The sequence below is a fragment of the Artemia franciscana genome, chromosome 11, assembly GCF_032884065.1.
Source record: "Artemia franciscana chromosome 11, ASM3288406v1, whole genome shotgun sequence".
Classification (NCBI taxonomy): Eukaryota; Metazoa; Arthropoda; class Branchiopoda; order Anostraca; family Artemiidae; genus Artemia; species Artemia franciscana.
The window spans coordinates 3,553,604-3,566,336 of NC_088873.1; the positions used below are offsets into that span (position 1 = coordinate 3,553,604).

A 12,733-nucleotide genomic window follows, 5' to 3' on the forward strand; every position below is an offset into this window, starting at 1 on the left:
ATTTTAACTCTTTCATTAATTGTAATGTTAGGTGGAATTTTATTTGTTTAGAATTATTAATTTTTTTGTTTATTATTTTCAATGTTTTCCGAGGTGAATCGCATTGACGAAATTCATTTTGGTAATATTTTGCTTCTGTCTCTCTGAGGACAAGATTTAGTTGATTTCTATATTTTTGAAAATTTACAATATCAATTTCATTTGGATACTGCATCTTCATCCTATATAGCTTTTTTTATTTTATACTCTTTGAAAGACTTCCGAGATAAATCATTACTTTTTCTTAATATCGTGGGATATACTTGGTCAAATATTTTGTTAAACTTGCTATAAAATAAAATAATTGATTGATTGGGTCTTCAGTTTCGGTGTTCCAGATCCTATTGCTGCTCTCATTAGGCGTTAGACGGAATTTTTAAAGTCAAGTGAGTCCAGTAGCCTTGCCATCGTGATTCGTCCATCGTGAAGAGTGTCTTTGTGTATTTTTATAGTACCTAAGTTTTTGTCTCTTTTTGTTTATTTATTTACTCCATTTGTGGTTTTGTACCGTTTTTCCGAATGGGCAATAAATTTATTTATCTATCTATCTATAAAAAGTAAAAATAAAAAGTCATCATTAATTCAATAGGAGGCCTGAAAGTACGAAAAATAAATCGAAGCAAAAGGGGATCTTGTTTTATACTCTTACATGAATAACATTTTCAATTCGTCGGATCAGATTAATGCTATGATGGGTTTTATTGAACGGAACACGTCGCTTTTGGAGGCAAGAAAGAAGTCTTAAAAATTTTGATATGTAAAAGCATTTTCTTCGAAGAATAAAAGCAAATCTTGGGATTCCTTTCTGGACTCCCAAGATTTGTATAACTGTCGCCTGAGAGGACTCTTATTGGAACACAAATTCTTATATTTGTCGAATCAGATGAATCCTATGATGGGTTTCTTTGAGCAGAGCCACTGGCTTTTGAAGGCAAAAGAAGTCTTAAAATTTTTCGAAATGTAAAAACATTGATACGCGCTTGAGGGGCACAAGAAGGGGGGGGGGGTCTGATTCTGGCCTTTATATACTCTCAAGATTTGTGGAACTGTCGCAGACGTATTACAGGTTGCATTTACTTAATCTCATCTACCCATGGAGGTAGATATGACTTGTGCAAAAGACAATTCTGAATCTTCAACTTTAATGCTACAAAACCTAATTTTATGAAATATTCTACCAATCGTTCATCTTTAATGGGGGATTGCCGGCACCCTCTGGTATTTTTTACTTATATTGGGGCTGTAATTAATTTATGATTATATCTAATTACAGTTGTTGAATGCAAAAATTAGAAACAAATATAAACCGATGACATAGGCAAGAGGCAGAGTCCATTTTGTTACAAGAAATAAGTAAATGCACTAAAAAATTGCATCGAAAAGACAGCCCTTTAGAGGGATCGCTGTCATTATTTGTTGTGTTCCGAGTCATTCCTAGCTGTGACAACGAGCCTTCACTTCCCATAACCCACTAAGTTTTGTATATCTTATTCATTATTATTATTATTTCAGAAATTTGGAAACAGCAAAATTTTGACAGTCGACTTTTGTATTAGAAAAACGAATTCGATTAGGTCTTTTCGCTGGTTTAAGTCTTGTAATTATTATTGGTACCGTAATAAAAGCCGAGTCTTTCTGAAATCAGAAATCTTACTAGGATTGAGACACCGGGATTGAACCAGGATTAGAATTTGATTCGAAAAAATTAAGGGCATCGTCCTATGACTAACAATGAAATAGGGTGCTCCTTTTAGCCAAGTTTAAGAAAGAGAAAGTATTTTCGTAACGTTTTAGTAGTTTTGGTCCTAAAAAAGGTTAACTAAAAGTTGAACGGATCAACCCCCTCCCCCATTAGCAGCTCTCAGTCTCACATTTTTTTAATTATTATATTGCTTCATTTTGCAGTAACACCTAATAACTAAAAATAAGATGAGTAAAAATGTGCATGGCTATTTTAGCTCCTTTTGAATGGACAGTGGCCCCTTTATGTGTATTTTTTTTTTATATGAGGGGCATTTACTCTAATAAAAATATTATCAGGATATGTAATTCAATTAATATGGATGGTAGCCAAATTTCATATATTCGGCCCTTTGACTAAGATATTAAATTGCATGGTCACCGTAGCTATTACATGGACCATTTGATTCCTTAAACAGCGATTTTTTTGCGAACCTTCTAATTATTTAACTTCAATAATATCCGAAATTGCGATACAGAATTAAAGAAAAGACCCGATTTAGAATTAATGTTTTGGGGAAGAGGGGCAGGAATAAAAATTTAGCTCTCCCATTCGTATTTTTCACTCAGCTGACCCTGTGATTAACGTGATTGTTGACTTTCTAAGGAGGAGGAGAGAGCACGTACCCCTGAATCTGCCCCTGTCCAAAATGCAACTCTCCTTTAAAGGTTAGTTAGAGTACCTCTTTCGCTTTTTCACCCTTGAAGAATTTTTGAAAGTAGTTTCATTTTTTTGCTTTCAGGATTTTCTCTTAGTCCTTTTAAAGCTGTACAACTCTACGACTCCAGTCCTGAATCAGTTAGAAGTTCTCCAGCCAAGAAAACTCCAAAGAAAGTTGCCAGTTGTACCCCGAAAGTGACAGACTTATCACAGCTAAAGAAAGCATTGGATAGGGTGAAATCTTATGCTGTAACACCAAGTGCCACAAGCGCAAATACGGCAACGCCATCTAACCGTCCGCAACAAATAAAACGAAATGGACCTTTACATTTAAGAGGAAAACGATTAACACAAAATACAGGAGAAGGAGTGTCAAAAAGGTATTATAAACCCTTCTGTTTTCATATGACAGACGCCGGTTAGATGCGTGAATAGGGGAGGGGAGGAGAAGGGGAAGCTTTCAAACTCATTCTCCGTCCCAGAAGTCTTGAAAAACTTGTAAACTTACATTAAAATGTCAAAATTACAACTAAAAATGTTTTAAAAAAAACTTTTAAAACAGCCCTAGCATCCTTACTTCAGCGAAGTTCAACCAGGACTGATAAATAAAATGATGTGAGATGATAAATTCATTCAAACAATATAGAAAAAAGCCAAGTTCAAAGCTAACCTTGTTTTTTTGGCAGCTTGCCTCAAAGGCCTTTTTGTAAGTAGTTCATAACTATTACAAATTGGTTTAGTCAAATATTTTGTTAGATCATTTTTAATTAAATTTGAGTATAAAGAATTTAGTGAAATCCCCCCCAAGTCCCTATTTAAAGAAATATTATTATTTATTTTGTGACTAATTTCGATTGATTCCCGAACCACGAGTTTCATCCCCAAATCATTACTAATGAGAAAATATTATTAAATATTCGCCAAGTTAAAGCAGAATCAAAGGAGTTATTAGAACTATTAGAAATTAATGCTTTGTCTATGTCTTCTTTATGCTGTTGTAGCCGTTTTTCTAGATTCTGATGGGTTTCGCCAACATAGTGATTTCCATAATCACAAGGTATTTGATAGACCCCTCTTTGGCGAGTAACTGGGCCTTATCTTTACCGGAATTTAAGAAATTAATGATTTTAAAATTATTAGTAAACTACATACAGATTATTTTTTGTGCAAATATTTTTAAATTTTGTTGTGATTTTTGGGATGTACAGAAGATAGATAATATTTGAGGACATGTCAGGAGCGTCGCATTTTGATATATCTTTGATTTTACAGGAATTTCTTTTTAGTCTACAGTTAAATATATTATTGACAAAAAGAATGGGGTATCCATTACAAAAAAAAATGTGTCTGATAAAATTCGTTTATGCACTTGTAGCCTATAGGAATCGGAGAAAATGTTCAGGGCCCGATCAATGAGAGAAGTTACAACTGCTTTTTTAACTTGTAGGGGGGGGGGATTTGAATTAAAATGAAGATATCTGTTATTTTGCGTTGGTTTTCTATAGATAATAAAATCCAGTTTATCAGTATTACGAATAATTAACACATCTAAAATCGGTAGTTTATTTTCTATTTCAATTTCCAGGGTAAACTGCAAATTTCTATCATAGGTATTAAGATGATCTAAGAAACCCCGAAGTTCAATTTCACTATAACTCCAAAGTGGAATTTTGTTATCCATGTAGCGACCCCAATAGACGTGTTTTAAAAAATAAGAATTAAATGCCCAATTTTCTAGGTTTTTGACATAAATATTTGTCAAATAATAATAGCCCGGATAAACAGGTTTAAACAGCCCGGACATTTTTAGTTTTTAATTTTCACATTTTACCAAGCAGTGTTTGTTTGATATGGAAAGGCTTTCCATATATGGAAAGGTTTGATATCGTTGCTATTTGTGGCCTTCGTTGCGGCCTTCGTGTGGTCTTCGTTGCTATTTACGTAAACAAAGTATATCCCTTAAACAAAGTATTATGTGTCGTATTGAATCCTTTGCGTTTCAGAAAGAAACAGGACTGAGAAATTAAAGAAAATATTGTGTATCAGAGCGAAAGCTTCCTGCGTTTCAAAAAGGTATATTAATTGACAACAAAGAAGAGAACAATAAAGAAATCAAATCCTGTCAATCGATGAATTAGAGGATTGAAATTTAAGCAGAATCGAGAGAGCAAGCTGTTTTTTAATCCTGTGTGCGAATATGCTTCCTTCTAATGTTGATTTGAAGACCCGTATCCATCCTAAAAAAAATGATGACTTAGAGTGTAGTTTACTCCATCCCCTTTCCTCACCTTAGAAAAATACTCTGATTCTATATATGCTAACGTTAGATAATTTCGCTCCGGACCCGTGTATATTAGTTAATTTGCGTTTAGCCCTTATTATTTAATAGATATATAAGATAATATCTTGTTTCATCAAACTACTAAAATTAGTTAGTGTATTTTCTTTCGTCCGTGTGATTGGGCTCTCGTGATAGTTTCGGAACATGATTTTATCATTTAAAAAATTATCAGTTGTGGAACCAGGAGTAGATCTGTTAAAAAAGGAGGTAGAAACTGAAGGCAGTATTCATTCTTGAATGAATTTTCAAATTTTACCTCTGATATACGATTTCCATCTTGAATGTACCATCATTTGGAATCCATTTAACGGCTGCGATTATAATCCATAAATTTGTGCTGATATACAGTTAAACTGTAATACAATTAAGCTGGTATCTCAATGTAAAAATTGCAGGTTTTTGGTGTGTTAGAACATAATGTGCAAATCTTATGTGTCGTTTTAGCACACCCACAAAAATTCTGAACATCCAAAATATTATCCCAAGAAACTTTTGGCTTAACTTATGTATAGTCATCTATATATGTATAGTCGTATAGTCGTCTATATTATGCATAGTCGTTTATGTATAGTCACCTTAAAGCTAAAATAAATAGGGGTTCGGATCTTTTCAATATAGTTAATGGTGTCAGACAGGGTGGTTTAACCTCCCCTGCGTTTTTTAATATATCAGTGTCGACTGCTCAAAACACTGTCGAGTGCACGTGTTTTTATGGTGGAATCGTGTTACTTTATTTACCTACGCTGATGATATTTTGAATTTAATTCGCACTTTTAGGGAAGTAAGATAACTATTTCAAAATTCCAGCATCAACATCAGGAAATTGGTCTGAATTTTAATGTCGATAAAACTATAGCAGTCGCTTTCAATCTTAAGGGTAATTCTGACAAACGACTTGAACTTTTTGAAACATCTATTCCGCTTTCTGATAGCCTTATATTATCTTGGTATGCCCATTGAAAGGAGTATTAAAGATACCACTAAGCTTTTAATTCAAAATCTCGCTAAAAAGATTCGAATCGCACATTCTTCGCTTGCATCTAATATCACGAATCTTAGTCGATTTCACCTTTCCAAACTTTGCGACAGTCTAACTGTACCCCATCTTCCTGCTATGTCCCCCATTTGGAATTTTTTTTGCTTTAAACAAAAACATATTAACCAAATCTATTCGCCAAATATCTGCTGCATCTGCCTCCTTGGACCAGTAATTCTTCTCTGGGGCAAGAAATTTAAATTGATTCGGCCTGCAAATATTATTGATAAAAGAGTGGAAGATTTCAAATCCTCCGCTAGAAACCTTAACCACCAGTGGTCTTCGCTCTTCGTATAGTATGTAATTATGTCTGTTTGTTGATTGTAATCTCTCTTTTTGTTGATTGTTTATCTTCTCTTTTTATTTTTTTTTGTCTTACTCTGTCACTAGAGCTTCAAACCCTCCTTTTTTTTGTTGACGGGCCAGATATAAATTGATTGACTGATTGATTGGTAATAATATAATTTGGGCAATATATTTGACAATTTTTTTTTTTGGGGGGGGGGTTGGAAGTAAAGCTTTTGGACAGCACCATTGCGCCTAACGTAAAACAACCTAACCCCCACCCCCTAATGTGCAAATATATAGCCAAAATTATACAAGCTCAGTGCATTCTATCCCCCGTCACTGGTCTTTGTTGCTATCAAGGCGGCTTTCAGAGATCTGACCCAAGCGTTATTCTTGAGTGTGTCTCGTTTAATTAACAAGTACCACTTCAAACTCTTACTTATATTATACTAAAACTTAACCTAACCTAATACTTAAACCTATACTTAAACCTAACCTAAGCTTAGTTCTTGAATTTGTTTTGTTTAATTAAAAAGCACCGTATAATATACTACACACTAGAATAAAGGAAGTTTCTTGTTTGTGTCTTGTAGAATGCCTGTTTGTGAAATTCTAATGCCTCTATTTTTCGGTTTGAGGATTTTATGAAAGATTTAAAAAAACATAATATACTTTATTTTTCATGTAAAACCTGGAAGTAAAAATCTTATCAAGGGGCTCCCATATGACATTTTGAAGGCAAAAATCCTTCGTCAAAGCTGAAAATCAATATGTTTAAACGTGTTTGTGAACTAAGTTCTATTTCATGGATTAGCTGTAGTATTTCAGCAGTTGCTACAGTGCTTAGGAATATCGAATTTTTTTTTCGAAGAAACTTTGAACTAAATTAACTTGGCTTTTTTTTGTTGTTTTCAGCTATTTAATAAATAATTTCTTAGACCCAAAAAATATAATTTAATTTCACAAAATGAAAGAATCGTAAAGAAGAATGGGATGAGGATAATAAAAACCAGTGACAAACAATAACAACCAGTGACAAAAAATAACACCAGTGACAAAAAATAACAACCAGTGACAAAAAAAAAAATAATAACCAGTGACAAAAATAACAACCAGTGACAAAATAATAACAGCCAACGACAAAAAATAACAACCAGTGAAAAAAAAAAACCAGTGACAAAAAAATAACAACCAGTGACAAAAAATAACAACCAGTGACAAAAATAACAACAACTGACAAAAAAACAACAACTAATGACAAAAAAAACGAGTGACAAAACAATAACAACCAGTGACAAAAAAACAACTAATGACAAAAAAAAAGAGTGACAAAACAATAACACGAGTGACAAAACAATAACAACCAGCGACAAAAAAAAGAAAATAACCAGCGACAAAAAAAATTGATAACCAGCGACAAAAATAACAACCAGTGACAAATTAATAAACAACCTGTGACAAAAAAAACAACAACAACCAGTGACAAAAAGAATAACAACCAGTGATAAAATAATAACAACCAGTGACAAAAAGAATAACAACCAGTGATAAAAAAATAACAACTAGTGACAAAAAATAACAGCAACTGACAAAAAAAAAAAACAAAAAAAAAACAACTGGTCACAAAAAAAATACGAAGAGGACTCTGCAAATATTTCGGTCAAGACCTCCGCTTGACCGTCTTCAGTACAAATAATAAAAAAGATACAGATCAGATCGTTTTTATATTTATCCACAAAATCGTATTTCGCAACCTATTTCTGTCAATACCATGTCTGGTAAGCAATTAGCCTTTAAAAAAGCTTTACATAAAATAAAAGTTTGAAATACCATTCAGTATTTTATTTTTTATTCAATTACCCTTTCATCATTGCTTAGAAAGCGTCTTTTCCATTTTAGTTTCAGTTCTCGTTTTAAGGTTTGGTCTTAAATTATCCTTTGGATTTTTATCTGTATTTTTTTATTATTCATACTGAAGACGGCCAAGTGTTATTTTATACGCATTAAACATAACAATAGCGTTATTGGGGTTTAGAATCAAATATGCCGAAAAGTTTCATTTCTCTGCCTTATGTAACTATTTGGGGAGATGCTTAAACGAATTTTGCGTAAACATAACATTGATACATGTTTCCAATCAGTGAGATCATTAGATAGTTTCCTTAATTCCGGGAAGAATTTAACCCGGGGAGATTTAGTTAGTGGGGTGTATAAAATTTCTTGTTCTTGTGGAAAGTTTTATATTGGTAGGACTCACCAACAATTTACTGATAGACTTATTGAGCATCGCAACTCAATAGAAAAAACCCTACAATTAAGAAAGCCTCCTGAAACTTTTATTTCGGCTCTGGCTGAACATACATTCTTTTATCCTGAACATTTTATACGATTTGATGAGGCCACAGCTATTTCTAATGGTAGGGGTTTTTCTCAGTGGGCGAGGGAGGCTATAGAAATTGAAAAACTTATGTTTGCTAATCTTTCAATAAATGGGGACATGGGAAATTTAAATATTGACCCAATTTATGATTGTCTTTTGAAAAATGAACCAATTGTCAATAAGGGAATCAAAATCTTACATAATCACCATGAGACAAGATTACCCTCTGGACCAAAAAGAGTTGCTTCAATATTAGCTAACAAGAGGATAATTTCGCAACAGAATAGTTAGCTTAGGTTCGGTTTTTATAATTTTTTCTCAATTGCTTTGATGTTCTCATTTAAGTAACTCTAATAGCTTCTTTTCCCTACGTGGATCAGTAGCGACAATTGTATTTATTGTTATTGGTGGTGGTTTTTATTTGTTTTTAGTTTAGTGTTTTTTCTTTTTATCTTGTGTTGAGGACGCCCAGTTTACATACAGGCGAAAGATCCATGTTATTTTAGTCTTTCATCTCTTTTTTCTCTATTGGCCGCAGTCCCGTTTGATGTTTTTTTGTTGAGTTTTATCTCTCTTTGTTGTTTGTTGTTTTACTTCTAAGGGATTTTGGGGAAAATCATCAAGAACAAGAAAGAGGTATTCAGAGAATTTTTCATTTAAGGGGTAGTCTCCCAAATGCTATACTGTTGGTGTAATATACTGCATCCTAGAATAAATGAAATTTCTTAATTGTGTCTTTGAGATTCACAACGGTATCATTGGTTAAGATTTCAATTTTAGATAGAGAGAGCTGGTGGCTGACAATTATGAGATAAGATCAGATTTATTGCAAAAATCCTACGGACCATAGCAACACAGAATACAGTCTACAATCAAAGCTCAGGAACAAAATACAACTTTAGATAATATAAATCAAAAAAAGAAAAAGAACAACAAAAGACAGAAAGTAATTTTGGAAGTAATTTTTTAATTCGTATGGATGGATTCATATTATGTTACCAACTTCACAGACAAGAAACTATTAAACAAAATATTCCATAATGAAATAAAGGTCATGTTTAGCGCCCTGATTATTTTTATTAGTTAAACGTCACCTTGCATTGAATATTGTAGATTGTAGCTTATAAATGGTACGTCCTAAAAAATGTAGTAAATGGTAAATGTTACTATAAATGTAAATGATCACTATAAATGTACTATAAATGTAAATGATAAATAAGGTACTATAAATGCAAATGGTAAAATATAGTAAAAATAGAGTAAATGGTACGTTATAAATACTTGCAGGTTAAATCACAGAGCATCGGCCGTTTTTTTTTTAACTTATCAAAGGGCTAAGATCTCAATGTAAGAGCTTACTTCTTTCTTGTTATATTATTATTTTTCGCTTCATCAGAGTGATAAGATCTGACAAGTCACAGATTATCTTTTCTTTTTGCTTTACCAAAGTGCTAAGATCTTCCGTCTCGCTGCCAAATAGAACATAGAAGAGAGAACTTTGATGATAATTTCACAGGAGTCCTTAGACCACTGATCAGAATAGAATAAAGAAAGAGGTGCAAAAAAAAAAAAAAAAATGACCTAACAAGTCAGATTGGATCCCCCAGATTTTTGTCAAAATCCTTTTCTGTCAGAAGATATAATATTTTAGCACATGAATGTGAGTTGGTAGTAAAACTTGGTTGTGCTGATAAGGTCCATCATATTGTGGCTAAAAAAGACAAGGTAGTAATACATATGTCTGAAGAACAATCAGCGGCTGCTGATGTTGCTGCAATACTGAACACGCTAAATATACGAGCAAAGGTTGCTCGTACAACCGGATCTAGATTGCTATCTTACGGAGATTACTCTTCGGTTAATGTAGCCGCCTCAGCGGCAGTACCATCTGAGAGAATTAGGGTTAGTACACGGATAAAAAGCTGGAGTGATGACCCAGAGCTGCAACTTGCAAAGAACCGTTTCTAGTTTTGGTTTAAGATCTGGGTGGATTGTAATCGTTCCAGGTCTGGCTTAATATTCAGGATCTTTAAATCGACTAAAAAAGAGTACCGAAAAGCTGTAATGCTCTTCAAGAGAAAGCAAATATCTATTCTGTCTCGTGACATCTGAAATCATCCGCACCAATTGTAGAGCAAAGTATCAAAGTTCACTTCATCGTCTTGTTCATGTTCAAACCCTATTGATGTAACTTCCTAGGAAAGATGCTTCTCCTCGCTATTCTCTGATAGCCCCCCACCAGTGTGCACAACTTTTCGGCAAATTCTCCTTCACCATTTTTCTCAACTAGATCATAGCCGAAATCTTGTTTCCATTACGCCATCGTCAGTTCTTACGCTAATTCGTCTCCTTAAAAAGGCAAAGCTCCTGGTTCTGACGGACTCCAACCTGAACATTTGATTTAAGGTACCGTGAAACTAGTTGAATATATGGCGTTACTTTCTCGAATAGGTGTGATCTATGGTGTGATCTATTTTAACATGCTAATCAACAATAATTGGCAGTGTCCTCCCAAATTCCGTTGATGCTCTAAACAATCTTTAATTAAACTGATCTTGCAAATCATCAATTTGATTTTTGTGCGGGCCTTGGTGTTGGGAATACATATGCAGTTTTCATTCGAGATACGAGAGAATGAAGAAATCTTCATTTGTTTATGCAACAGATATTTCTAAAGCGTTTGATTCAATCCTACACTCCCAAGCTGTTTTAGCACTTTGGAGGAGTGGGGTGAACCCATTCGTTTGTACCTCCCTCTGGCAATGGTATCAAAACTCTTCTATACGCGTCCGCGTTGAAAATATTTCAACGCGACTGTTCAAACCGCGTTGAGCAGTCAAATTTCTGTTCGTCGCTGAGCAAAACAGGGCTCAGGGCTAATTCCTGCAATATTTGATAATCCCATCCACTGTGCAACTCGCAGAATACCGCGAGCCATCCATTTCCTATCGAGCCATCCATTGAGGCAAGTCACCTTTCGTACGCAGATGACATTCTTCTGCTGTCTGATAATTTGCAATCACTGTTGGCTGCTGTGAATAGCTTTCATGCTGGGCTGTCATTCGATTCTTCTAAAACTCAATTTCTCGTTTTTGGTTCTCATCACCCTCCCGATTAAAAAATTCAGGTAGGCCCTGATTCAATTTTTGCCACTGCATCTCTCAATTACCTTAGACTTGCATTCGGGACCTCGATTCAAGCAACACGATCACTAACAATAAATGTGTTGAAGTCCTATGGATTTCTTTCTAGATTTAAAGGTGAATTTGACAAAACATCGTCTGGTCGGCTTTATAGGTCGCTTTTTGATCCCCATGTGTTTTTTCTGGTGCCATTGTGGGAATTTTTTACCACGTCAGAACGTCAAAAAATTTGGAGTGTCTTTTTTAAATTTTGTAAGTATTTTCTTCGTGTTCCTATTTGGTCTCGTTATATCTCCAAGCATTACGGAGCTTTTGAAATATATGATAATGGATATATTAGAAAGCAGATTCAGACAGCGATTTGAGTCAGTCGTAGATTTTCCGTTGGGGTGTATTTGTGTTTCTGATGATAAAAGTTTTTATTATGTATATTTTTTTCCATACTCCTCTAAGTAAATTTTTGTTTGTATAGAGTTCAAATAAATTACTATTATTATTGATTAGCTAAAAACAAGGCTAGGTTAAAAATACCAAAGCCTAAATAGGCTAATAGCATGTCTTTGTTGAGCCCAGTTTGAAAATGTATTGCCTCTATAATATATTTCTAATAGATTATTTTTTTATATGAAGGGTATCACATACTTCTTGCGTTCAAAGTTTGTACTCATTAATCCAGATTTTGCCTACCTTCCACTGTTCTAGCCAACTCTACCGTCCTGTCCTGTTGTGCTCGTTTTGGGCTCTTTTCCCTAAATGCCGGGGGCTGTTTAAGGGTATTTCCTTAATTCAACCACATATTTAGACCTGCAGCATTGAAGGAATTTTTTTTCCCGAACGTTGTTAATTACTTTCTAATGTACCTTATGCAGAAGAATAACACCCAGTAATCCTCTATGTATGTTAATATCCTGCTAGTGCTTTCAGCACTGTCGATGTTTATTGTAGCTCATGGGGGGGGGGGTGAGATCATGTGGTGGAACTATCCTGGTCAATATGTAAACAATTGTCGGTGATATTTCTTCTTTCAGAAAAGTAAGTGAGGAAATTCTTTTCTATCAAGTATGATCTTAAATCTTTTTTTTGTGTCGGAGGGGGGGGGGATTTT

The 12,733-nt window shown here is 34.1% G+C and overlaps 1 protein-coding gene across 1 annotated transcript in view; it reads left to right on the forward strand.

Annotated features, from left to right (window-relative positions):
- The window catches only part of LOC136033358 (vitellogenin-like), a 69,719-nt gene that overhangs the window by 32,851 nt on the left and 24,135 nt on the right, over nt 1-12,733 (forward strand). Inside the window, exon 4 of the mRNA XM_065714150.1 lies at nt 2,523-2,820. Within this exon, the coding sequence (XP_065570222.1) occupies nt 2,523-2,820 (298 nt within the window). The remainder of the gene's footprint in view (nt 1-2,522; nt 2,821-12,733) is intronic.